General features: G+C 41.5%; 2 protein-coding genes across 6 annotated transcripts; one reads left to right on the plus strand and one right to left on the minus strand.

Annotated features, from left to right (window-relative positions):
* Positions 1 to 569: 569 nt before the first annotated feature.
* Positions 570 to 22,809, minus strand: SLU7 (SLU7 homolog, splicing factor). Of its 3 annotated transcripts, none has more exons than XM_043490566.1 (16): positions 22,805 to 22,809; positions 16,142 to 16,321; positions 15,255 to 15,408; positions 14,017 to 14,097; positions 12,038 to 12,202; positions 10,964 to 11,032; positions 8,901 to 8,948; positions 7,925 to 8,056; positions 7,358 to 7,455; positions 5,374 to 5,441; positions 5,026 to 5,165; positions 3,906 to 4,067; positions 3,333 to 3,437; positions 3,121 to 3,195; positions 2,679 to 2,792; positions 570 to 1,724 (listed from the first exon to the last, which is right to left on the minus strand). In XM_043490566.1, the coding sequence occupies exons 2-16, from the start codon at positions 16,309 to 16,311 to the stop codon at positions 1,545 to 1,547; spliced, it is 1,761 nt and encodes a 586-aa protein (XP_043346501.1). In that variant the 5' UTR covers positions 16,312 to 16,321; positions 22,805 to 22,809; the 3' UTR covers positions 570 to 1,544. The 3 variants fall into 3 exon arrangements, with proteins under 3 accessions (XP_043346501.1, XP_038269172.1, XP_038269171.1); XM_038413244.2 differs by lacking the exon at positions 22,805 to 22,809 and adding an exon at positions 18,282 to 19,387; XM_038413243.2 differs by lacking the exon at positions 22,805 to 22,809 and adding an exon at positions 18,282 to 18,431 and having other exon boundaries at positions 16,142 to 16,324.
* Positions 19,300 to 26,317, plus strand: PTTG1 (PTTG1 regulator of sister chromatid separation, securin). Of its 3 annotated transcripts, none has more exons than XM_038413245.2 (7): positions 19,300 to 19,611; positions 20,396 to 20,470; positions 21,639 to 21,745; positions 22,444 to 22,622; positions 23,284 to 23,377; positions 25,111 to 25,263; positions 26,144 to 26,317. In XM_038413245.2, exons 3-7 carry the CDS (start codon positions 21,658 to 21,660, stop codon positions 26,221 to 26,223), a joined length of 594 nt encoding a protein of 197 aa, XP_038269173.1. In that variant the 5' UTR covers positions 19,300 to 19,611; positions 20,396 to 20,470; positions 21,639 to 21,657; the 3' UTR covers positions 26,224 to 26,317. The 3 variants fall into 3 exon arrangements, with proteins under 3 accessions (XP_038269173.1, XP_043346502.1, XP_038269174.1); XM_038413246.2 differs by having other exon boundaries at positions 19,565 to 19,611; positions 20,379 to 20,470; XM_043490567.1 differs by lacking the exon at positions 25,111 to 25,263 and having other exon boundaries at positions 19,396 to 19,611.
* The last annotated feature ends 379 nt before the right edge of the window (positions 26,318 to 26,696 follow it).

The following is a 26,696-nucleotide window of genomic DNA, read 5'->3' on the forward strand; positions in this document are numbered from 1 at the left end:
ATTCAGAGATGACCTGCATAAATCAAACAAGCTAATAACGCTTCCTATATCACACCACTAGAAATTGATATATCCCATATATTTAAGAGAAAGAAATATTACATGTTTTAAAAACACTTTCTTAATCCTTCTAGCTGTAAAGCCAGGTTCTGTTAATATTAATTCACCCATACAGACTTTTGAGGGAGAGAGAGATTTTATAATATTTCTTATAAATGTTTAAAAGTTTACACTAAAAGTATCATATCCAATATCTCAGCCATCCAGGGACAGAACCAAAAGCTGCATCTCTGCCTTTTTGGAAATTCAGGAATCACAACTTTCCAATGGTGTAGACAGTATGTTTTTAACTGAGATACCATAAGATATTGGACCTTAAACTTGTCACTTAGTATTATTGCAAGATGGAGTTTTGGTAGGAGCAAAGGGTTAGAGAAATGTGGTCATTTTTTATTTTTAAAATACATAATAGTAATGTTGGCTGTTTGAACTGCTCAGATGTTTAGATTGTGAGATTGGATTTTGTTGGACATGCATGAGTATGGACAGAGCAGGTAAACCAGTCAAAGTTTCATGAGAAATACAATTTATCTCACTGGATTTCAGCATTGCATATCGGGGTGTATGCATAAGGCTACATTGTTTTAGCTAAAACACAGGAAGAATTTCAAAACTCTGTGTAGTATATCAACTTCTTGTAACCTCTTCAAGACAAAAGTAAAATAGTTCCAGTTACCAGACAGCATTAACATTTATATTATATTCAACGAAGTCTGTACATCAAATCACATCAGCTTTTACACATTTTTGCATTCCTAAAATTACCAAAATGATAAAGAATGACTCTTTCTCCTCTACTGAGCCACACATAAGAGAAGTCTTAAGATCTTAGTCATCCAACCCTACCACTTTTAAGGCTTTGTCTACATAAGCACTTTTGTCAGCAAAGCTTTTGTCGGTCAGGAGTGTGAAAAAAATACCCCCCCCCACCAACAGAAGTTTCACTGACAAAAGCGCCTCCCGTCAACATAGCTACTGCTGCTTGTTGGGAGTGGTTTAGTTATGCCATCTGTAGAGCTTTCTCCTGCTGGCACAGGGTGCACAGAGCGGCTACAGAGGAGATCTTACAGTGGCACAGCTGCAGCGGTACAGTGTAGTGTAGACAGTCTGTGTTACATTCATCAATTTTTACATAAGTGACACCTGCTGGCCAACTGGTTTAGATGCAGTTTGTTTTCCTGAATTTATAGGTTCCTCTGTCCCGTTACTTGTTACAATGAATTTTAGAAGGTATCAACTTACCCTTTCAGTAGTACAAGTCTGTACCAAGTATACTTTTCAAAAAAAGGAAAGCACTACTATGCTTATAGCACCAGCCGTTACTTCATTCAGAGACTTCTTTTCCCTGGCAAAAGCCAGGCCATTTCTGAAAAAGCACTTGTGCAGTTTTTTACAGAAACGTGGAAAGAAAAGCTCCAGTTACTGGTTTACCAAGTATCATATACAATAGCCAAGAACTGTATGCTGGAATGTCTTTCACATAATTACTGTCCAAGAAAGGAGGCCATGGGATCATCAGGTCTTTGGCGTTTCATTCTATAAGCCTCCATTTCCTCTTCTGTAGGCTCCCTTGTTTCATACATGCTGTTATATGGCCTCTTCCTCTCATCTAACTGCATGATTTCTTTAACCTGGAGGAGACGAGCCTCTTCTGCATTTAATGCCTGAAGTAAAATCAGAAATGAGGTTAAGAATCTGGACAGATTCTAGTACTTTAACTAAAAGCACCAGCAGCAGACAGAACAGTGGGATTCTATAATCCACACAAAACAGCTAATGCTAGTTCTCATTTTACATCGACAAGCCTTAAGTGTTTAACCTCCAACTACAGTGCCAAATTAGCATTTGTCATGCCTAATGTTTTAATTTTGCTGTCAGTTTTCTCTGTTCACAGTATTATTTAATTTCGCCATTTTAAAATTTGTGTAAATGTAGGATGTTAGGGTGTGGTAATTTTAAGGATTCCTGAATTTTCAGCTAAGTTTACATAAAAGGTGAAATTCTCTAACACGTTTTAGTGACTTAAGAACTTTTGAGAATTTCATCCAGACTGAATAAGGATAGCTTTTTCCCCCCTTTTGTTTTTTTAAAAGACATTAAATATTCCTTTCCTACTGCAGTGCTACTGTTTGCTATTCAGCAGAAGCTGTGGTTTATCCAAAAGATGGCCAAAGTATATCAGTGTAAGACTCCCATGCTGTAACTGATGTACATCAGTCTGCCTGTGTACTTTCTGTGGAGCCCCATTCAATTACTTCATTGGGACTTTGTACAGTTGCGGTAATCTACTCATGCACACCAATTGCAAGATAGGGCTTAATTTTCTCCTTGGGATAAAAGGCACTTTAAGGAGAAAGGAGTTTTGCTGGTTTATTCCCCACCTCGCTTCACACAATTAATTAGGTTAGTTTTCCACTTTTCTGCTATCACCCACTGTTTTAACCATTTACTTCAAAGCAGCTAAACAACACTGTCTAAAAGAACTTCAGCTCAGAGACAACAGAAGAGAAAGCCTATATACAACACCCCAAGAACCATGATTTTGGGACCTTCATACTACTGACCAAATATTTCTTAAGAAGAAGAACAAGAACATTGTCTGAAAAAACACAGTGCACCTTTTTCAGTTTTTCATGTTTCTTTCTCTCTTCACCCTCACTATCTGAATTTGGACTCTTCTTTTGCTTCTTCTTTTTCTTCTTTTTCTCATCTTTCTGTTTTTCTTGATATATCTGGAGGTAGGAAAGCAGGAGTTTTAGACTGAAATGCCATGGGTTATGCACATGCACGTCCAAGGAACTTATCTCTAGGGTCTATCAACTCTATATCTCAGGAGTTTAGTTGGGAACATGAGAGATGAGACATTAATGATCCAATACTTTATAAATCTCCTAGTCAAGCTCAGAAGAGATGGCCCATGCATCTTTGTAGTACAGTCACTATACCACTCCACCTTTTAAAACTCCAGATTAACAGAATGTAAAACTCTTCCTTCCCACAATCTTTTAAAATAGTTATCCTTTTCTAAAGGGAAGACACGTGGGAGGGGAGGTAACCTACCTCCATCAACGTTTTGGATTTTGCCATATACTCTTCCTCCGTAGGTTTTTCCTCTGGTAAGTCTAATGCAGTATTCTGCATAATGAAGATAAAAGAAAGGACATGAAAACTCACTATGCATGTACCAAAATGGAAAGACAAGTTGAATTATTACCCTTATTTTTATAGCAGCATCCCATTGTTCTAATGTCTAAAAATGAAGTGATACTTACAGCGATTTCTTTCCCAGCTTCTCCTGTACAATAGGAATACTTGACAAATGAGTGGCAGCATTTATATCCCCATCTGCCTTCCTTCCAATATGAACCCCATATACACTGCAAGACAGACACAGTACTCAAGCAATCATATAATAGGAACATTGCAAATCATACATGATTTTTGTTTAACTGTTTTCAGAAAAGTAGTAGTTCATCCAAAAATCTTAGGAGGGAAAACTGATGAACTTTGAAAATCTACAAGAATTAGCACATGGGGGAGATTTTCAAAGGCAAAGGACAGCTAGTGCCCAACTCTCATTACAACTCAAGGGGAGTTGGAAGCATGACTGCCATTTGTGCCTTTGAAAGTTCCCCATATATTCTCCACTTGATTCACACACAGCTCCTATTAGAGGTAATTAAATTCTCCTGCTTGGAGGGAGAGCTTAAGCAAGCAACTTATCCAAAAAGATAAAGTTCACTACTTTAGTGACAGTGCATCGGTTCCCATGGCACTTGATCATATTTCCTCTGCTTTACCAGGAAATTTAGCTCTTCCTATTGTTTTTCAATGTAGGTGCTTACTGTGTGGTTGTTGATAGTTACATCCTCTTCGTACTTAGAACGGACAATAGCTTTCTCTTGTCCTTTGATGACTGTTCCATGCCTAGAATACTCCACATAGTCTTCTGTCTGGGCTAACAGCAGTTCAGCTGGTGGAGCATCTAGATGTTCTTGTCCTCCATACTATAACAATACAAGCAACATTTTTGAAGATCTATAGCAAAAAAAAAGTCATTTAGACTTGCAACTGCATTTCAAACATCACCTCACTACCTTCCCTGGGCTTTGGGTGCTATGCAAGCACTTAGAACATTAAAATGTAAACTGTGATCCATTTTTTGTGCTTCTGATTTACTAGCTAAAGATTCAAATTTCTGCTACAGTGGTAACACTTCATATTTTTTTTGTTTGGAGAAATATTACCAGCTCCAGTGCTATATCCCAATTTAAGTATAGGACATCTCGTTTAACCCACTAGAAGTTTTCAAAGCAAAACAAAATTAGAAAAACAATATAGAACAATTAGACAATATATTGTTTGTTGTGAACTTGTGCTCAACAAATGTTAGCACCTTCATGATTTGTTTTTACCACATTGTCTATGTAAAATTGATCGTAATACAGCAAAACAGAAAAATGTTTATCTAAAAAACTGCGCTCATTGTGGCAATCCCAAAGTCTGAAAATTAAGATTTTGAAAAGCACTTTTGTATGAGTTGTGAAATATTTGCAAATACTTAGTCTAAACTATTCCAAGTTATCTTCTTCCTAAAAGATCAATTTTAACAATGCAAAAACTATTTTCCACCACTTGTATGTATTTTAAAACATAAATCCGGACCCCCACACCTTGCAGTGCCAAGTTTTCACCAAACGTAAATTCTGACAGCTGAGGGATGAGGCCCGTGACCACAGAAAATGCTAACAGACCTTCAGCTATACTAATGTGTCTATATTAAATAACTTACCAGACACAACAGGTATAAAGACTACATAATTTTAGAGTTTGATCAGAAAGTTAACAGGTGGTTTGGCCCGCACTAATAATGTGATTTTTTTTTTAAAAATTAAAAAAGCAAAAACCCAAAGCTGGACCCTTTCTTTACAGCATTCTTGTTAGTTGGGCATTTGTTTTTGTTACCTTCTCTAGGATGCTCTCTTTCTGCTGTTCCTTAAAATCTTCTTTTTTCACCTTGAAGGATTTGTACAGGAGTTCCAATTTTGTAGGGTCTGCTTGAAGATGAACTTCGGAGCCTTTGTCATAAGCCTCCCAAGCAAACACTATATATAAAACAAAGAGCCATCACTTAATTAAAAAGATAATTTTGAATCCTATATATGCTTTTCAAATAGCACCTTTAACCTATTCTTTGTTTAAGAGTCATCATGCAGTCAAGTTTATCGGTAACAAGAGACATTTCTTCCTTGGCATAGAAATAGGGAACTTCAATTTTAAGGTATGATTTTTCTGATTTAATGAAATACTTACACTGAGTTTGTGCCATTGAAATGGTATCTCCAGTGTAACGAACAAAGTTGTCACCTGCATAACCGACTCTACAAAAAAAAAAAAAAAACAACCAAAAACCCAAAACAATCATTTAAGTAATGTGCAACACCCTTACTCTCTGTTAAGCACAAATTCTTTCATCTATTTTTGGCATTGTTACTTTTGTTAACTGTGAATCTCTCTTGCTTGAAAAGGACACGTCACGAAGATTCCCAAATTGGTAAGAACCTCCTGCAACATTGTTTCTATTCCCTACCTGGGCCACAGAAAAACATACACAAGTGTCAGGTTTCAGAGTAGCAGCCGTGTTAGTCTGTATTCGCAAAAAGAAAAGGAGTACTTGTGGCACCTTAGAGACTAACAAATTTATTAGAGCATCATCAAGGATCTACAACCTATCCTGAAGGACGACCCATCACTCTCAAAGGTCTTGGGAGACAGGCCAGTCCTTGCTTACAGACAGCCCCCCCAATCTGAAGCAAATACTCACCAGCAACCACACACCACACACCAGAACCACTAACCCAGGAACCTATCCTTGCAACAAAGCCCATTGCCAACTCTGTCCACATATCTATTCCGGGGATACCATCATAGGGCCTAATCACATCAGCCACACTATCAGAGGCTCGTTCACCTGCGCATCTACCAATGTGATATATGCCATCATGTGCCAGCAATGCCCCTCTGCCATGTACATTGGCCAAACTGGACAGTCTCTACGTAAAGAATGAATGGACACAAATCAGACGTCAAGAATTATAACATTCAAAAACCAGTTGGAGAACACTTCAATCTCTCTGGTCACTCGATTACCGACCTAAGAGTGGCTATCCTTCAACAAAAAAGCTTCAAAAACAAACAGACTCCAACGAGAGACTGCTGAATTGGAATTAATTTGCAAACTGGATACAATTAACTTAGGCTTGAATAGAGACTGGGAATGGATGAGTCATTACACAAAGTAAAACTATTTCCCCATGGTATTTCTCCCCCCCACCCCACCCCCCACTGTTCCTCTGATATTCTTGTTAACTGCTGGAATTAGCCTACCTTGCTTGTCACCATGAAAGGGTTTCCTCCTCCCCCCCCCCCCCCCCCGCTGCTGGTGATGGCTTATCTTAAGTGATCACTCTCCTTACAGTGTGTATGATAAACCCATTGTTTCATGTTCTCTGTGTGTGTATATAAATCTCTCCTCTGTTTTTTCCACCAAATGCATTCGATGAAGTGAGCTGTAGCTCACGAAAGCTTATGCTCTAATAAATTTGTTAGTCTCTAAGGTGCCACAAGTACTCCTTTTCTTTATACACAAATGTAATTCACATCACTACTCCTCTGTTTTCTCCCTGAGAGTTAACACATTAAGCTCTGTAACATTCTGAATGCTTGCTGGTTTGGGGACCAGGAGGCCAACCTATGGATTCTAACAAGTATTTGACAGGGAAGCATGAAGTTCAAATTCTGGACAGTGGGCTATCTGCATTTGGGAGTTATTTTTGCTGTGATAATTGCAGGTAAAGAGGAAAATAGCTGCAAACATCCAACTATTGAAATACATTTACATATACATCACTGTGGTCTAGAGATACCATCTCTACTATAGAGGGGTTCTGCTGCAACCTGCAATTTGCTGTTCTGCCCACTTTACAATTTGTACTCAAAAAATTAGTATCAATCCTATGGTAATTAAATTGATAAGATCACTTTAAGTATCAACTCTCAACAAAATGATCCTCATCAGCAGTGTGTGGTTTTTGTAAGTTATAAGAAAAAAAACAAAATAAGCAGAAGAACGTAACCAAGCAAGTATTAAAAGGTTCCCTCCTCCATAGCTGACTAGTCGCTCATTGGTAGCAAGATACACAGGACAGCAAAGAGAAACAAGGTTTATATTAAGACAATTTTAACTTTATCTAGTTTTGTTATAGATATGTAGCCAAAATCCCAGTTTCAAACTTACTCATCTGGATTCTTGCCTGCATTGGCATATGGGTTTTCCCTCATTGCTCTCGTTTTGGGATCATAGTAGGCAGAATTTGGATCTAGATTCCTCAAGTACTAAAATAAGGAGACATACAAAATGTTTACTTAGAAATCTGGGATTCTAACAGAACTGAAAATATTACTGTAATCCCTTCATACTTTAAAGTGTTAGATGACATGCCTCCAACTAGTATAACAACAGCTTCCTTTAAGTTGGGATAACCATGATAGGTTGCCTACCTTTGTAAAGCACCTGATGCTCTGTAGGCGAAAAGCACTATCTAAAGGTCAGAATTTTTATATTTTGACAAAAGGGAAATGGGTAAAGGAAGGTCATGAGTTACCCAAGGTGACATAGGAAGATCAGTGGCAAAGCTAGGAACAGAAACTAAGTCTACAGGCTCCAAGCCCCATACTGAATCCACTAGCTGGAACTACTAGTTAAGAGAACACAACCTTAGAAACAACAGGTTATAAACTTTTTTTTTTTTTTTAAAAAAAGAGAAAAGTCATAATATAACCCAGTTCGTTTGCTGTGGCTTACTTTAGCAATGTCTTCCCGAATACGCAAGTTTCGGACTGTAATACGTCTTTTGGAGTCAAAGTTCTGTCCAGGCATGTCAATATCATCTGCATATTTATCTTCATCCTCATCTTCACTGTTATGATCTCGTTCCTGAAAACAGAGTCAGAAAACTACTAAGTAAAATGATGGGCGTACAATCTAGAAATAAATATAACAACCTGATTATTAGTTTAAATTGATTAGTTAAAAAAAAAAAAAAATCTTTTAAGAACTCCTCATCCCAACCCCCAGTCTCTCTAATTAGGCATTTGCAGTGTAAATTCTGGGTTAAGTGTTAGAATCTATTCTACAGTTACACTGAAAAATTTAAAAATAAATCTGTTACAGGATTTCCATTTCTACTTATAAAAAGAAAAGGAGTACTTGTGGCACCTTAGAGACTAACACATTTATTTGAGCATAAGCTTTCGTGAGCTTCAGCTCACGTCATCGGATGCACTCCGATGTAGCTCACGAAATCTTATGCTCAAATAAATGTGTTAGTCTCGAAGGTGCCATAAGTACTCCTTTTCTTTTTGTGAATACAGACTAACACAGCTGCTACTCTGAAACATTTCTACTTATGAAACCCAAGAGTTAAAATACACTTAAAATAACACTGCAATAAAAAAATATGGCCACCATTCTTGATATGGCCTGGATTTTCTTTACAAGTCAGTTATTCTCCTGCCTGACAACTTGTTTCTAAGAGTTAGTACCACAATAAGATTCAAAGACAAAGAGCCAGAGCCAGGAACCCAACTCCAGCTACTTTGCATCACTCTGGCAGCACAAAGCAGCTGCAAAGACAGTAACTCCAGGCCCTGCCCCTGCTGAGCTTCCACTGCTCAGGGAATACATAGATGGCATGAAGCCACCACAGCAGGTCCTATGCCAACCCCATCCAGCATCTGGTTTTCCTTCGCTTGAGTCAATCATTTGAGAAGTGTCTTACAGTCTGTGAATTTGATTCCTCCTCTTCCCAGTGGTGTCTTGGGGAGTTCTGCAGCAAAAAATAAAAAAAAAACAAAACAAAACAAAAAAAAAAAACCATGCAGCACATGAGCAAATACAAAACTTTAGGGTGGGAAGATATTTCGGAGGGGAAAGTAGAGGAAATTGTTGGACAATCAAAGCAGGGCTTATCCCAAAGGCAGTGGAAGACAAATATGATAACCACGGAACAAACTGCAGAACAGATCATTGTGATATACATTTTTTGCTTGAAAGTTTACAAGCCTCTCACAGCACAGAAACCTTTTTGAGAAATATTTTAATTATTTTCACATCAAACCACTATATATCTCGCAAGAGTGATGAGTCCCTGAACTGTGAGAGTGTTGCATAAAGTCAGTTCTACTGTCTATCAACACTGAAAGTTCCAAATTAATGTCTCATTAGACCTTATAATTTCAGAAGTATTTTGGAATTGATGATTTAAGAGGGTTGCAAAGTACCTTAGTCATTTTTGTTTAGAGACCAGAACCCATAGTTTAACCCAGAGAAAGTCAGCTGAAGTGTTTTAAGAGGGACCAATTAATTTCCAGGTTGAGGTGACCTCTGGAGTGGAGGAGAACGGAAGATCCATGGGGACAATGGAGGAAGGACAAGGAGTCCTAGGAGAAACCCATGAAACTCCACATTCCCTCTCCCAGAAATCTTTCCCTGCGTTCTTCACATGCTCCACTTCTGCCACCTCCCTCATGCCCAGGGGGAGGCTGAAGGCAATCTGGCATTTGGATGAAACTATGGAGAGAGTGTCTGACCACTTAGAGAAGGGAAACAAAGAGCATGAAGTTCTTCACCCTCAGAGAATGGCTTGTTGTGGAGAGTGATAGGGCCTCCCTTTTGTTTCTGGGAGGGAAATGGAGGTTCCTACTGGGGAAGGGAGAAGGAAAGAGATGGGTGCTACCTTTAATTAGCTCTGATTGTTCCGTTTAGTCTTTAGGAAGAAGAGTATATCCTGTGTCAGGATTAGAGACCAAGTTTACTCGGCCATCTAGGGACAAAATTTGTGGTTACATCCATTAGAAAATGGAGGACAAATGGCATAAATTCTTTGTTTTGTTGTTGATCAGTAATAGAGTAAACACAGTATACTATATTCTGAGAACTACCCCTCACTTATAGCCATCTCTTTATGTTTAATTTTTTTTGAAGACATGCAAAGTTACCATTAAACCCTCTTAAAAGAATATTCAGTTAATTTAATTACTAAGACTCTAATTATAATCCAAGAGCCACTAGTGAGAAGGAAAATGAAAACTAAAGCCACGGCAAAGAGATCTGCAAGCCAAGAGGAATGTGTGTTGATATTCCCCAACCTCAAAATAAAGGTTAACCAAGAAACGACAAATAGTGGCATAAAAATCTGAACAAGATGTAAAGTGTGGATTTCAGATATTGAACCGAGCTCATACTAACCAGTGACAAATCAATCCATGGGAAGATTTCATAGTTAGAAAGTTAGTAAAATTATATAAAACTTCTCAAGTTTAAGTATTTCACTCCCTGAATAAAAGTTACTAACAGACAGCATGATGCGCTAAGCTCCGTTTTCCATGCCTTGGCAAGGCCATCAATTGTCAGGACTGGAAAATGGGAGCCTTTCTATGAAGCAAAGATTAACTCTTTTTTTACTTAATTCAGAGTATTTTAAAGTACTTCCTGATACAAGTACATTTTTCTTGTTAGTGTACTTACTTTATAAAAAGGATTAGAGTATTGGACCATATAGGATAAACAGACTTTATAAAAATGCCCAACAGACAAAAAAAAGCACTGCTCTACCACTTGCCCCAGTGCTAGGTGCTACTCCTATCAAGCAATTGCAAAACAGAAGCTTCAGATCTGCGCACACAAAAAAAAGATAAGACAGCAAACGAAGCACATATATGTTAAAATGTCCTCTACTAGTTATTTGGGCTACCAGCATCTGAAGGCAGAGATGACCTGTTCTATTCAGAAAAGGAATAAAGGCACTTTTTTTGTTTCAGTTTTAAGTAAACTATTACTTACCACCTGCTCCATCAGTTTTCCTGAAGCCAACTCTTCCTGCAACTTCTGGGCTTTCAGAGTACGTTTAGCCTAAATATAGAAAGACTGTGTTTTTATTTTATTTTGCTAAATAAAAGCGATCTATCAAAAACACTTATCATAAGCACCTCTGGGTGCATTTAGAACTTTAAATGCACTAGTTAGGACCCGAATTTGTTGCTACCAACCAATTGCTACTACTCACGGTATGTCTACACTGCAACGAAACACAAGCTGACTCAGGCTTGTAGGGCTAAAAAACTGCAATGTAGATGTTACAGTTTAGGCTGGAACTGAGGCTCTGAGACCTGAAAAGGAAAAGGGTCTCCGAGCCCAGGCTCGAGCCGGAGCCCAAAACCTCCACTGCAGTTTTATAGCCCCGCAAGCCTGAGTCAACTGACTCGGGCCAGCCTCAGGTGTTTGATTGCAGTGTAGACTTATCCAACCGACCCAGTGCCCCAGAGTCTGTTTTTATACTGCTCTTCCAAATCCCTAGCTACTGGCTACATCACGCTAGTCTCTTGACTACTAAACGGAGGGAAGAGTACCTAAAGACTATCTTCCTGTCACAACCAGTTTACTTAATATGAGCAAGTTTACAGGTCCATATTCTCTAAAATACTCTGGCTCATCAGGCTGACACAGTAAGGCATGTCAGTTTCATTGAGTTAAAATTCGAAATGTCTGCTTTCAGCATTGGCATTCATATCTGCTATAGAAAACATTAAAAGTCCAGCTAAGCTCAAATATTTTAATTCTGTGGTAAATCATTATCAATATTACCTATCCCATATCAACTATTTACTGATAGTGATTATACATACAGAAAAATTAAGTCAATTTAAGAAGTGATTGCAATAGTGTGTATGCAACCCTGATCTGCAGTTCATTTAGAGGGTGAATCCTCCTGTAATTCCATTTTTATTTTTGAGTTTTTAGTTCAACAAGTAAAGAAATCTAAACAACCAAAGAGAGAATCCACACATCTTTTGCATTATGAATGCAGCACATGTTGAAGAATGTTTAGTAAGTCTATTCACCCAAGTACCTACATACCAAGTCAACTTTGGAATATTCTTCTACAATCTTCATGTGCTCTTCCGGGTTATAACCATTCCAACGATCTCTCTTCCCATCATAATCAAACATTAGCGTAGGCTGCATATGTTCATCTGGTGCAATATTAAGGCCTGTGAATTTTGCTCCAACTTTCCTAGGTCTCTGTAAAAAAGGGAAGCCACCATTACCTTTGCATTATTTTAGTCTAAAGGACAGCCACACTACTCACCTATATACATCTCTTTAAAAAACTGAATTCCTCTTAGATACCTTGACAATACAGCAACTTACAGCTCTAAATATATGTCCATTATTACTTCTAGATTTTATATACCGAAGTCAGCTTAAAAAGACATTGACTTAAAACAACTGACGAAAGTGCAGCTGCTTTTATTTTATCTACTGCTGCCAACACCACCTAAAGACGGCATGTGAGCTGATTTTCAGTGGCACTCACACTGCTCAGGTCCTGGCCACCTGGGGAGGTCTGCATTTTAATTTAATTTTAAATGAAGCTTCTTAAACATTTTAAAAACCTTATTTACTTTACATACAACAATCGTTTAATTATATATTATAGGCTTATAGAAAGAGACCTTCTAAAAATGTTAAAATAAATTACTGGCATGCAAAACCTTAAATTAGAGTGAATAAATAAAGACTCAGCACACCACTTCTGAAAGGCTGCCGACCCCTGACCTAAAAGAACTCTTTACTGGAAGATTAGTTTTTAGTTCCTTCACTGTGCATTTCCCTGTTTAGACAGTTAGGCTGCATCAACAGAGGTAGTTTTGGGGAATTCTCCCACTATTGGATCACTTCTAGAAATGGCAAAAATGCTAGTATAGATTAACAATGGTGTTTTTGACTACTAATCCCGATCAGAGGAGGTCTGAAGAACACAAGTAGTGTCGAACAATGCTAGTCTACACTAGAGCTGGTGGAGCCGTACCAGTGCTAAAACAAAAGATGCGAGAACTTCTGCAAAGTCATGCATGTGAGCAAAGCCTGTGTTAGCTTCCCTGTTTTTGTGGGTCATACACTGAAGGGAGAGAGAAAAAAAGTTTTTTTTGTTTTTTGTTTTAAACTAAAGTGTGATTGTAAAAACCACCAAAAAAAAAAAAAAAGTTGACATGAAGACTTAGAGGCAAATGCAGTACATGAAGACAGGTTTCAGTGGTAGCCGTGTTAGTCTGTATCAGGAAAAAAAAAAAAGAGAGGAGTCTTTGTGGCACCTTTGAGACTAACAAATTTATTTGGGCATAATCTTTCGTGGGCTAGAACCCACTTTATCAGATGTATGAAGTAAAAGATGCAGGTATGAACACTTGGTAAAGCAACCCACATCCTTTCATGTATTTATACCTGCTCCTGTATCTTTTACTTCATACATCTGATGAAGTGGGTTCTAGCCCATGAAAGCTTATGCCCAAATAAATTTGTTAGTCTCTAAGATGCCACAAGGACTCCTCGTTTTTTTTGCAGTACATGAAGTTATTTTTTAAACTGAACAGATTGAAGTTGGTGTCCCATCATCAGACATTTAAGAGTACTTTTAAGAAATCCCATTTTAACAGATTTGGAGCTGAAAAAGGCATCCTGGGCTGTGCTTGACAATTACTTAAAGAACTTATACAATGAAAAGAAAAGTGTGGGTGAGATGTGGTAGACTGAAGTGCCCATTTTCTTATCCCAATTGGCAAATGTTTTTATCTAACTATCTATATGGGTTGACCCATAATACCATGAAAAGATAAGTCTTTTGATATGCTAACAGTTTTTTTCTTATGTATTCCTCCTACATAAAACTGGTTTGGTTCAACAGCCTTCAAACATCTCAAACTGCATTTGAGAGATTGATTAAAATCACTTTGAAGAGCCAGTTTAGATGTGCCAAACTACATATTTTCCACCAATGCAAATTCACAACAATATTTTCCAAGAAACAGGCAGACACCAAAAGTAGTCAGGTTTACCTCCAAGCAGTCTTTCTTTGTATGTGTCATTGCACCACAGTTCTCACAGGCTCCTTTGCGGTACCTAGTTGTAACACCATTCTAAACATAAGGGGAACAAACAATGTGATAACACTGACCCACACATTTCCAATAACAGCTTTGGCTGATGTGCATTTTTCATTAGCCTGACTAAGCGAAGGTGAATCTGTGCACAGAAAATTAGCTCTACAAAGCCAAAACACACAGTTTCAGTTGTTTCCCAAATGCTCTGGAAAGCCTATGGCAAAGGTTTCCCCTTTCACTCCGCCCCTCCCCCCAATCAGTACAGAAACTAGAGGGAATAGATATTTCAGAAGAATTGATCATAGGAAACTATAAACTCCCAAACTTAATAGTGCTGGATTGAGCTCTCAGATTTTCTCCTCTAGACTAGATTATTCAATTAAATACATTCACCTTAGCATGTAAACTAAAGTAATTTAATTTGATGGCTATTTAATAACCTATTTTAAAACAGTGGTCTCATTTCAGTTATTAGTAGCAGTCTCTACATTACCAAGAAAAGAAAAAGCAATTCCACCCTTGTTGGATGCAGATGCAGAGAATCAAAATAGTAATAAAGACTGAACTATACTCACAGACACAGTCCCTTTAGAAAAGATCTGAAACCTATTAGTGGAGCACTGTGTCTAAATAAACTAAGAAATTAAATCTCTGGATTACAATCCAACACCATTTTATGGTTAGTGAGAGATTATAAGAAATTTTACATTGCTTTAATACAGTTAAGGAAGCCACTGGATATCAAAGGAAAACCATGATCAAACTTGTTGGGAGCCCTTCTTGGCAATTCTTACACTAAAATACACTCCATATCCCCAATTTTTCTCTATGAAGAGAAAAACTAATATTCTACTTCAATTTTTTTCAGTAGTCAGAAAAGATCACAACAGAAAAAAAACCCAGACTAGATATACTGTTATTGTTCTTCAGTCTTGGTGTGTAGGGGTGCAGCTCTTCCAGCAAGTGAAAAAGAAGGAAAAAATATTTCCATGTGGGGTAAGTGAGGATAAAACTGAACACTAGAGTAACCAAAACTTAGATTAGTTATAGTGAAACACTTTTCATAATAAAATCATCACAAGGAAAAATCAATTTCATTCAAAGAAGATTCTCCCATATTTATCACAATTCTTCCCTTCCCAAAACAAATGTTCCACAAGTCTCATCTTTGCTATACCATGAAGATATTTTACCTCTTGAACACCTCGTTTGTACCATTCCACAGATGAGGTAAACTCTTTCTGCTTCTCTGGCTGAGGTCTCTGGTGCTTTAACGTAGGTCTTTTTGAAGGATCTATGTACCATGGCACTGAAGAGATGTACTGAGGAATATGAGGGTTGATATCTCTGTAAAAAGATATAAAAAAATATTTAGACACATGCAAATGATGTAAACAATGTGGCATAAGTGAAAAACAGTATAATGTCTTATTATATTCAGCATTAGTCTTTGTGACAGATGAGCTGTAGTAAACGTTATCTTAATGAATTTAAACTAACTATAATTGTCAAAATAAGTAAACAATGATTTTCCTTTCTTTTGCTGCAATCAGTTCACATAGGCTCACATCCTGCCTCCAAATGAAGTAACTTGGCTTGGTGCTACAGTATACCAGGGGATATAGAGACAGAGCAATCCTCCTTTCTGAGGTGCAAAACTGACTACGACACCATGACTACTACTCCTGCCAAAGTTAGTGAAATAGCCTTTGATACAGATCAGAGGTAGAGGAAAAGAAATGGAGAATCTCCATAACAGGCTCTCCAGTCCCACCCTCTGCCTAACACCATAATCCCATTGTACTCAACCATAAGAGCCCCCCATCTACAACTGGCAGCTCCACCCAGCGTATACCAGATTAGTACCAGTTGTTTGTTTGTTAAAGGAAACTCTACACTTGCAGAAAAGTGTGGATGATTTCGGCCTGAGCAGCTAATTCACAAAGGTCAGCTTTCACAAAAAGTCTCCCCAGCGTTACTGGAATTTAGCCATTTTCCTCAACATTTTCTTTAGTAATGAGCAGGGCAAGTGTGTTTTATCTGTAACAGAAAATCAAGCATAATCTTAGATGAAACTTACTTTCCTTCCTCATCCACTTCAGCTGGAGCATTACCCAACTTTCTCTGTTCTTCTAGTTCCTTCTTTTTCCTCCAGTCTTCTCTTGTCATCTTCTTTGGTTCCTCCAAGCTTACATCATTCGACCCTCCCGCAGGAGTAGAGTTAATTATTTCAACAGTCCCAGATGCCATTGTCTTTTTCCTTCTGTCACGAACACATATGGGTATATTGAAAAGGGCAAGAGATTTAACACTCTATAGAATTATTAAAAATTAAAGGAAAATCAATCGTTAATACATTAGTTATTTTTATTTGACATCACAATCCTTTATATGTATTCACATCACTTAGTGCCTTCCAGTTTTCTAGTTAAGCCAATATGCTTAACAAAAATCACTAGCATTTATGGTTTATAACCATGTTAAACAGTTAAATAAGTACTGAAAAATGCACAGTCAATACATTATACTTTCTTATCTCTTGCAAATGAACTAGGAAATTGTACAAAATATATATATATATATATATATATATATATATATATATATTTTATAAAAAACAGCACAAGTAGTTTCAGGACTATCAATAGCATGTCAATGTTGCCAAGCAGATCATAGGTCTGTATTAACAAAATACATTTCTTGTAAAGAACAAGATATACTTTTGAGACAAGTTGGGTGAGTTAATATCTTTTATGGGACCAACTTCTGTTCTGGGATGCGAGCAGACACCGTGCCCTTATGCAGTACTTTTACAAAGACTTCAGAGCGTTTTATGACCATGCATAAAAAAGACTTCACGAAAGTCAGGAGATAAAGTTGGTAAGTATTATCCCAATCTTACAGACAGAAAAACAGCAACGCACAGCAAGATCAGATACTTCACCCAAGAGGGCAAGCAGGGGCAGAGCTGGCTATAAAACTCAGGAATCCTGTCTCAAATCACACAAGCCTTCTATGAAAACCCACGAGATAGTCAGCTGGTTTCGTTACCAACTAGTTACTGGCCCTTGGACTGACCAGGGCCGCGAACCTTTCAGAGAGCCCAAGCTGCCGCCCTTGACACCTGCCTCAGCCACTTCCCCGTGTCTGCTACTCTCCCGCAGCGACCCCGGTGGGCCAGCCTATATTCCACCTTAGTCCCAAAGCCCGCCGGGGATGTCAGTTGGCGGCTCCTTCACGGAGCCGTGAGCACGGGCGTGTACTTGGCGCGGTTCACCACAATCCCAGACACCTGCCCCTTTTGCGGCGTGAGGGATACCCTGGCACATGTCTACCTGGAGTGTGCCAGGCTGCAGCCCCTATTCCGGCTCCTCACCAATATCTTATTACGTTTTTGGTTGCACTTCTCCCCTCACCTTCTCATTTATGCACTCCCTATCCGTGGCCCCACAAAGTCCCGGGATCTCCTGGTCAACCTCCTCCTGGCCCTAGCTAAAATGGCCATCTACAAAACCAGAGTGAGGAGGTTGGCCGATGGAGTCTCCTGTGACTGTGGGGCCTATTTCCGATCCTCGGTCCGTTCACGTATCCGGGCAGAGTTCCTCTGGGCGGCGTCCTCTGACTCCCTTGACGCCTTTGAGGAGCAGTGGGCTCTGTCCGGGGTTCTCTGCTCGGTGTCCCCGTCCGGTTCCCTTCTTTTGACCCTTTGACCGCACTCCTGTCCCTGTTATTTTATTAGTTGTCCCCCGGAATTTTTTGGGTATCTAGGTCCTGTGGATCCCCCTTTTAGGCTGGGGGGGACCCTTTAGCAGTGGACGGGCTTCGCCCGCCCACTTCCCGGATCCCAATAAGACTCTCCCGCAGCGCACCGGGACTATCCGCTGGGGGCAGGGACCCGACGCCGGTTCTTGTCTACACGGCCGGGCCTGCGCTGTTACTTGGGGACTCGTGACTCGGGAGGGCCCGGGGAGTCGCGCGCAGCCGGAGGTCTAGCGGCTCCCAGCACCGAGGCGGGGGGACACGCATCCATAGAGCCCCTTCCCAGGCGGGTGGGTCTCCAGCCAGGGAAGCTCCGAGCGGGGGAGTTACGCTGCCGCCCCAGTGCCTCGGCCTGGCCCCGCTACCCCACGTCCAGGCGGCAGCTGCCGCCCCCAGGCGACCGCAGCGCCTCAGGCTCGAGAATCGGGCCGGGCCAGCAAGCGGGACGCAGCCGGACTTACCCGGAGAGCGCAGGCGACGCAAGACAGGCCCCGACTCCGTGTTTACCAACTAGGCCTCAGCTCCCCTCCACTATCCCATAATGCACCGCGCCGCCGGCTCTAGCACCGCCTCTTAAAGGAACCCATGGGGGGGGGGGGTCAACCTCCGGCGGACGACTCCCGCCCGCTCCCCCGCGGCTTGGCAGAAGTACCCCGAAGGGCTTCTCCTGGGCTGCAGGCCCCGCGCCCAGCACCCGCCTGTGACTGTGCTGCGTGTGCGGGGGGCTAGGGACTCTGACCGTCACACGCCCTGAGATCGGCCCGTACCGCCGCGGAGCCCTGCCCTGCGCTAGCCGTCTCCGCCAGGCACCCGGCCGCCCCTTCTGCTCCTCGGCCGCAGAATAACCTCATTCTGGGCAATGCGTCCTTCATCCCGTCCCTCAGGGCGCAATCTTCCGCAACTTCTCCGGGCAGTAAACCACTTCTGAATGGCACCGAATTAAAGGCGTCCACACGCTCTTTGTGTAAATCCCAAGCCAAACGAGTCCGGCTTGGATTTAGATACTTCCCTGCCGCGTTTACGAAGCAAGGGCGGCCGGGCTGTGGTACTGGGCCCGGGGTAGTGTTTTGATGCGAGTGTTATAAATAGATGTCGGTGTGGCCAACGTAGGCCTGATTTTAGGGCCCGCCCGGGGCTGAGCATCTTCTGGGCGGGGCTGAACTCGCTCGCCTCCCGAGGAGGAGCCTCTCAGGAATTGCTCGGCGCGTGGCAGGATTGGGCCTCCAGGCTTTAGACTGTCAACGTCCGGGGGGGGGGGGGGGGGCAGGGGCGGTTTGTCTTCCGTGGCCAGGACAGCTCCAGCTGGCAGCTTGCCAGCGCTTAACAAATCAGCAATCCATCCAGAGCAGCGCCACAGTTCACAGCGGGTGAGCTAAACAGCTCATGAGACCCGGAAAGCCGAACGGCCCAGCCCCAGTGAAACGCAAAACACTAAACAGCCTCCAGGGGCGAAAGGGTTGGAAGCTCGGGCTCGGGCATAGTGACTTCGCGCGCGGTGAGCAGCACGGGCTGGGCATCGCGCGCAAGGCTGACTCGGTAGCCCGGGCGGTGGCCGGCGTTAGCGGCGGCCAGACTCCCGCCAGCCCCTCCCTCCCCCCGCGAGTGACAGCGGCTCTTCCTTTCCCTATTGGTGGAGAGCGGCCCGCCCAGAAACAGCCCGTCGCCCATTGGCGCAGCCGGAACGCTCGTCCCCGTGCCCGGCCGCCTATGGGAAGGGCGGGTGATGTTTAAAAACAGCCCCGCGGGCAGAGGGGCGCGGGCTGTGCGCGGGGTGTCGGCGCTACGCAGCTGGTGAGTGCGCTGGGGGAGGGGGTGCGCGCTGGGGCTCTTTGTGGAGCTGCTCTGGCTGGGTTTGTTGCCGGGGCTCTGGGTTGTGGCGCCGTCCGGGCTTTTCCCCTTCTCTCTACGTGCGGCTGCCTCCTCCAGTGAGCTGCTGAGCTGTCTCCTTGCAGGGGTTCGGGGGAGCAGGGCTGGGGTTGGCTTTCCCTTCCCGCCTTGTGTTAATCTCCACGACTGCTGGCTTTCCCTGGGCCTGGCATGGAGGCTTCTAGGATGAGGTTGCGGCTAAGCTCTGTTGGGTGCCACGTTTGTATAATTTTTGGTGGTGCCCCGAATGGGTCCCAGCAGACCTGTTCGGTCCATAGGATGGAGTGGGGAAACTGCCCTGGGCTTTGAGGGAGCCTGTGCTTCAGGGGGATGTGGGGTCCTGGGGGGCCTGGTGCTGGCAGCAGTGGGTGACCTGGCTCCAGCTTGCCGGCTCCTGGTGCCTCTTGGGGGAGGTGTCGAAGCTGGAATGAGGCAGGGTGGGAGTTTGGGGGAAGGAGTGGGGCTGGGAAGAGGTGGGCTGAGGTGAGGTCCCCTACTACTGCCTGGACCCCATGTCTCCCTGAAGTGTGGGGGCCTTCAAAGTGTGGGACCTGGGGCAGTTGCCCCAGTCTATCCTGTGGATGGGATAGCTCTGAAAATATAAGCCCAAACATTGGTGGAGCTGAGCCCATGTTCCTGAATATTGCTGGCGCACAGGCATCATAGGCCCATATAATTTGCCACCTACGCAGTCTGTTCCCCTCTGCAGGTTGGAGTCTTGCTGTCTCCCCTAAGAATTGCATTGTTCCGGCTCCTCCTAGTTCCTCCTGGGGACTCTGGCCAGGTAAGTGCAGGCTCCTTTGACAATGTAGGATGTGGTGGGGACTGTTCAAAGTGTCTGATAGCCTCAAACTACTATCTACTTCAGTATAATCCCTTGCAAATAACCTCATTCTGGGCAATGTTTCCTTCATCACATCGTTCAGGGCACAATCTTCACCCTCTCATCTCTTGATGTAAATGGTACAAGTACTACCTTGGCTTGCTGTTCAGAGCTTCTTCCTCTGTCCCCCTTTACACTTAACAAGATGCAAAGTGCTAACACTAGTGGTGGTTTTGTTACTGCCACCTCATTGCATGAGTTGTTCTGGTGCAGTAACACTAATCTGAGTTTAGCAATCTTCCAGAAATGTTTCCCCTTCATTAGATCTCCACAATCTATTGACTAAACCCAACTTTGAGGAAACAGACTTGTCTTGTCTCAGCTCCTTAAATTATAGTAAGACTAGGTGTGCTAACCAGGCACAAATGATGTTTGTGTGGGAAGTTTTCAAGCTGATGCCCCTTTAAGGTTCTCTTGCCTACTTTAAAGTCTCTATTGAAAACTGCCTCTTTCTGACCCTTTACCTTAATTAGGAGTTGACTGCAGACTACTAAAGCAGGCTGGGAAATCATGTGATTGGGTTTCCAAATTTGACAGTTTGTCATTTTTGGCATTCTAGTGGAAAGATTAATTTACACTTGCAAGTAGTAGTCTTTATAAGAGAATAAACGGAACACATTCAGATGTAATTAAGCAACTTGTCTAATGTTGACTGGTACATTAGAATCAATGTATGTGTTCTGTAAAAGTAATCCAGATCAGGCAGTCAGACTTCCTACGGTAATATGTCCGGCTCAAAGCTTGGCAAGAATATGGTGCCCAAAATAAGGTGGGTGTATGTATGCCTCTGTAATCTAAACTCAGATACCACTTAACTTGAAGTTTTATAGTTGAATACATCGCCATTGCTAAGTATGGTTGTGCAAAATGAGGACAGGTCTCACTTAAACCAACTCTCATCTAGGAAACATCAAATGGACAGCATAGGCATAAATGCTCTTCTTAAAGACAGAATCCCCAATGTATGCTTGTATTAGGAGAGTCACTAAAGTCATGACTGTCCTTGGTGCTTGTGTTCCCTGAGGACTTGGCAGTAACTCAACAAACAAGTGTAACTTTTTTCTTGCAGTGATCTCATTACACTGAAGATGGCAACCCTTATATTCATAGACAAAGAGAATGAAGGAGATGTTGGTGCCGCTCCTAAGGATCGGCTAAGATTGTCCTCAGTATCTTGTGAGTATATGTTGCTATAGAAATTAAATTTTGAATCTTTGAACCAAAACAAGATGTCTAAGTGACATAAACCAGGAACATGTTTGGTTCATTGCTTCTTCAGATCTGAAGAATAGCATAAAAGTTGTAGCAAAGATTCAGTGTAGTAAACTATCCTCAGAACACCATTTGAGCTACTTTTACCTGTCCCATTCTCCTTTTCAAGGGTATATTGAGAACCTGTAACCGAGTTCAGAGCCCACTCCCTCTGTGTCCACTGGAATGGGTGTGACTACAGAGGGGCATTTAAGACTATGGCTATATTGACATGGCCCTAGTGCAGACACAGGTTACACTAATGGAAGGAGCCTTTCTGATGGTATAGGAACAATACCTCCCCAAACAAAGTTAGCTATATGAACAGAAGTTCTCTTGTCAGTGTAGCTGCATAAATACTGGGGTTGTTTGTCAGCATTGTTGTCAGTCTGGGTATGGGGTTTTTCACGCAGCTATGCCAATATCCATTTTAAATGTAGACCATGCCTTTGATTCTTAACTCTGTCTGGAAGCATTTGACTGCACCTAGGTCTTGAAGTCCTTTTACTAGGCAGAAAACTTGAAATAGCTAAAAGTAGCCTGTCTCAAGCACTTGCAAAGCTATGTACTGACTTTTTCTAAGTAAAACTCTTAAATAAATAAATACAAATTTCTCCCTGCAGCAAAAGTCTTATCTGAAAGATCACAGATCCAGACTCCACTTGTTGGAAGAACAGCTAATGCAACTCCAGCTCGGTCTCAGTCTGTCAGAAAGGCTCTCGGAAATGTAAACAGGACTTTGGGAACCACAAACAAGAAGGAAATTCGGAAACAGAAAAAACAGGCTTTGCCTTCCAAGGAAGTACGTACCTAAAGGTTTCAGCAGGAACTGAACATGCACTATAGCTTTCTACCTAGTTAGTTCCTAGAAATAAGAGCAGAGGCTGGATACTGGTATTTCTGTACAGGGAAATGGTGTTTGAGTGCAGGAAGACTCCATGTTTATGGAAATCAAAGACTATTACTAATCCAAAAATCTTCCACAGATTGGAAGAAGCAGATGTTGCCTTCTAAGTGGAATATTAGCTTTTCTGGTAGAAAAGCAGTTAGGCAGGGAGTGACCTAACCCAAATTCCAAGTAATGGAATACAGCGTACTACTTAGGTTGAGGTCTGCCTGATCAGATAGACCCTGCCCTGCAACTCTCCAAATCTGTCTGCCCTGTGTAAAATGAGCTGGTCTTTCTTAGTATCTAGCGAAGTACATGTTGTCTGACAGCTATGGAGTTCTTTGCATCAAGTAAGATTGTTAGGAGTTCCTACAAGACCAAACTGGAACATTAATATTTTATTAAAAGCAAAACTAGCTTAAGAAGTCTTGCTTAGTGCATAAATTCTGGGACTCAATTCTTTTCCAGAAACTGCTTTTGATCTTGCTAGCAAATGACACTGCAGTATAGAGGATGAACACTCTTTTTTTAAGTTAGACTACTGAAGGATGACTAATCCTGTACTCTTTCTTAGACTACTGGAAAGACCACTCAAGTGGAAAGTTGCAGTGTGGCCGCTGAAGAAGCCTATCCAGAAATTGAAAACTTCTTTCCCTTCAATCCTCTCGGTGAGAACTAACTGATATAAATATAAGACCTATTTGTCTTCGAATTTGTCTTAGCTTCTTAAGTAGACCTAAAGAGAGCCTGAAAGTCAAGGCCTAACCTTCCTTTCCATAGGAGGGTTTTAGCTAGGATGTTGTAGAGCTAGCTTTGGATGTAACTCTTGAAACCCCTTGGCTATTATCTTAGACCTTAGTCCATCTCATGCTTTGCTGCACAGTGCACTTACCCACATTTGCCGTCCTTGCCTGTCAACTGCCCTTCTCTCCAGATTTTCCCATCTCATGTTGAGGTGCTTGATGTCATTCAGAACAGTTAATTTCATGTTCAGTCTTCCTCTTTCTTCTTGTATTTTCTGGCTTCCATTCAAGGGCAGTATTTGGTAAGCGTTTTTTCCATTCTCTGCACGTGTCCCAGCCAATGACGTTGTCTTTTGTAGATTATTTGTGAGAGGGTGCCTTGTCCAGTAATTTTTGTGACTACTTCATTAGCCTTCCTATCGGTTGTTCCCAATATTCTTCTCAGATGTTTTGTGATGGAATGCATCCAGCTTTTGCATATCTTGCTTGGTAAGTTGCCATGTCTCACTGCTATATGTTGTGATGGTGATAATTGCTTTGTAGACATTCAGTTTTGTCTTGAGGGAGATGTTTTGAGTCTGGCAAATGCTGCATTTGCCTTCCAGATTCTTTCTTCCTCCTTTCCTCAGAACTAGTACCATCTTGGCTGATGGTACTTCTATTAAGGCTTACTAAAACAAAAATATAAGGGAACCTTGGTAGATATTGGCACTACTTCTGAAGTACTTAGAAGGGTATCACAAGAGAGAAAGAGATCATGTTAAACTTGAAGTGGTTCATGTCTTGATGGTAGGTATTCTTGAGCTTTCGTGCCAGCTCTAAATAAATGCTTAACTTATTCACTATGGGGTGAGCACTTGTAGCACTAAAATCTCTAGCAGGCTGGGCACTGAGTGGTGGCTCATGCCTTATGTTAAATTGCATTTAAATAATGAGATCCTACCAGGATGTTGTGTAAACACCAATGAAGGTGCAGGCCTTCAGTGGGAAGGTGGTTCTGACATTCTTGTGTACTACACTTTAGTTATGAACATAACACCTCTCTTAATCTAAAATAACAAATTGTTTGGGTTTAAATTGTCATTGTAGGTGCTTGATTACTAAAAGCTGCCATCTTTCCAGTATATCTGAAAAACTAAATCATTTGAAAAACTTAGTGCTCCCTTAAGGTAAACCTTTAAGGTAACATGCCCTTTCTTGGAAGCATATATTCTTGTAATTATGGTACTTGCCAGAGGGCCTATTTGCAACAAGTAACTGTCTCTTAAACACACACTCCCTGGGTACTCCTCAAATGCCAGGCAGCCTAATAGGAGGGGGATCCCTTACTGCCTCTGTCACTTGCTACGCTATCTGATCTAGCAGATTTAACATTCTAGTTTCTAGTAGAACTTCACTTCTACCAGTTCTGTATTCTCTAATCAAGAGGCAAATGGATTGCACAGCCTTTGCCTACATGATTCCATATGCTGGCAAGTTCTTAGTACCTGCTATCTTGAATTTATTGAGTAAACATGCTTGTAGTATCTAGCTGCCTGTGAACTGTCAGCCTTTCAACACATGTTCAGGTCTAAGGGGACAGGCTTCACACAAACAGCAGTCTGGTGGAAAGTCGTACAGCTCTCTAAAACTTGAAATAAACTAATTTTTCTGAACAGACTTTGAGAGTTTGGAAGTTCCTGAAGAACACAAATTAAGCCACATGTCCCTGACTGGGGCTCCTCTATTGATATTTGACAAAAATATACCTGACAGATGTATAAACATGGTCCCGTCACCTGTGAAGCTGTCTCACATTTCATGGGAATGTGGTAAGTAAGGCCTGGGCTGGATTTCAGTGCGACTTGTTTTCTTGGTTGGTGGGGCAGTGTTGGGTGGATAGGAGGACAGGGAACTTATGGGTAATGACCACTGTTCCCTCTAAGCTGTGCGTGTGCATGTACACACAGATCCTAAACCCCATGCATGTGGCAAAACGCTGCATGTACAACAATTTGAACAGACATTTTTTTGCACACAGAGCCTCTCGAAAATTAGAGGGAACATTGGTAACAACCGTTAAAAGTTAGTGGGAGTCTAACCTACTGAAATATTACTTTAGCACTGATGAAACTAGTTCTGGGATACATGACCAAGCCTACTCTTCATTCAAATGAATGACCTAATGTGGCCCTTAGAAACCGAGAATTACAAAGACCTGTTCTAGACTTAAATCATGCCCCCTGGGTTCTATAGCTATGCCAACCAAATCTACTCTGTAGACACAGATAAGTTAAGAATCCTACATTCATTCAAGGAGGTGGATGGGGAACAACCATTTCTCTTGCTGTCAGCTGCATCTACCTACTGTGTTTTCAACCATACCAATGTCCTATGTATGCCACTAGAGTCCTTGTAGCATATACATGAGATTATTGTAACAACAACTCACAATAACCAAGCAATCTAACTTCCTCAACACAAGGCATCCAGATAGAGGGTTTGTCACTAGTCTATGCAGACTAAACTGGTCTGTAAGTGGTCTTGTGCATAATTCTGTTGCTAATTCAAGAGCACTAAACCACCAGCTAAAGGATTTAGATCTTTGAAACCTCTAATTGCCAACTCTTAAATCATTAAACTCTGAAATATAAGACATAATAGAATGTGGGGTTTCATGAGAAATTGACTTGCTCCCTTTTTAACTTTCAGAATTGCTACAATCAACTGCCAACTTTCTCTCTACCTTGGATGAAATCATTGACTTGCCACCTTTGAGTGATGACTCTTAAAGTGAATTTTGAAAGCTTTTTTAATTGAGCACTGAATAGCTTTGAATCTTTATTTGTATCTTTTAATAATAAAGAACTAGGCTAACTTGCATAACCTAAGACTTGGGTCTGATCTATGTAGAAACAATCTTGCCTATAGCAGATGGGCAGTTATCAGAAACAAGATAGCAACAGAATGTTAGTTTGACAAAACTAGAGTCTTGCTCTTCAATTGAGCAATACCTGAAATCTAACCAAAACTAGGCTTCTGACTTAGCAAAGGAAAATTTCAGCCAAAATCTCTACTTGAATGCCTAACTGAAGTGGCTTTATTCCTGGGTTGTGGTGGAGACCTCCTACTGTCTTCATTGTAACCTTCAGGTCTCTAGCACAGATGACCCTTTTTTGGGGTAGGCAGTTTGATACCTGACAAGATTAGAAACTGTTCTTGGTAATTGCTGCATTATTTGATACTTTATGCATTAAGCATCCAG

Source organism: Dermochelys coriacea, chromosome 8 (genome assembly GCF_009764565.3).
Source record: "Dermochelys coriacea isolate rDerCor1 chromosome 8, rDerCor1.pri.v4, whole genome shotgun sequence".
Classification (NCBI taxonomy): domain Eukaryota; kingdom Metazoa; phylum Chordata; order Testudines; family Dermochelyidae; genus Dermochelys; species Dermochelys coriacea.

What these genes read in the sequence shown, in the direction of transcription:
- SLU7 (XM_043490566.1), bottom strand. Translation starts at nt 16,311, where the DNA reads ATGGCATCTGGGACTGTTGAAATAATTAACTCTACTCCTGCGGGAGGG. An exon ending in AATCCAAAACGTTGATGGAG is followed by an intron (nt 2,793 to 3,120) that starts GTAGGTTACCTC and finishes TCCTACCTCCAG; the next exon opens with ATATATCAAGAAAAACAGAA. An exon ending in AACATGAAAAACTGAAAAAG is followed by an intron (nt 1,725 to 2,678) that starts GTGCACTGTGTT and finishes ATTTTACTTCAG; the next exon opens with GCATTAAATGCAGAAGAGGC.
- PTTG1 (XM_038413245.2), top strand. Translation starts at nt 21,658, where the DNA reads ATGGCAACCCTTATATTCATAGACAAAGAGAATGAAGGAGATGTTGGT. An exon ending in AAGATTGTCCTCAGTATCTT is followed by an intron (nt 21,746 to 22,443) that starts GTGAGTATATGT and finishes TTCTCCCTGCAG; the next exon opens with CAAAAGTCTTATCTGAAAGA. An exon ending in CTTTCCCTTCAATCCTCTCG is followed by an intron (nt 23,378 to 25,110) that starts GTGAGAACTAAC and finishes TTTTCTGAACAG; the next exon opens with ACTTTGAGAGTTTGGAAGTT.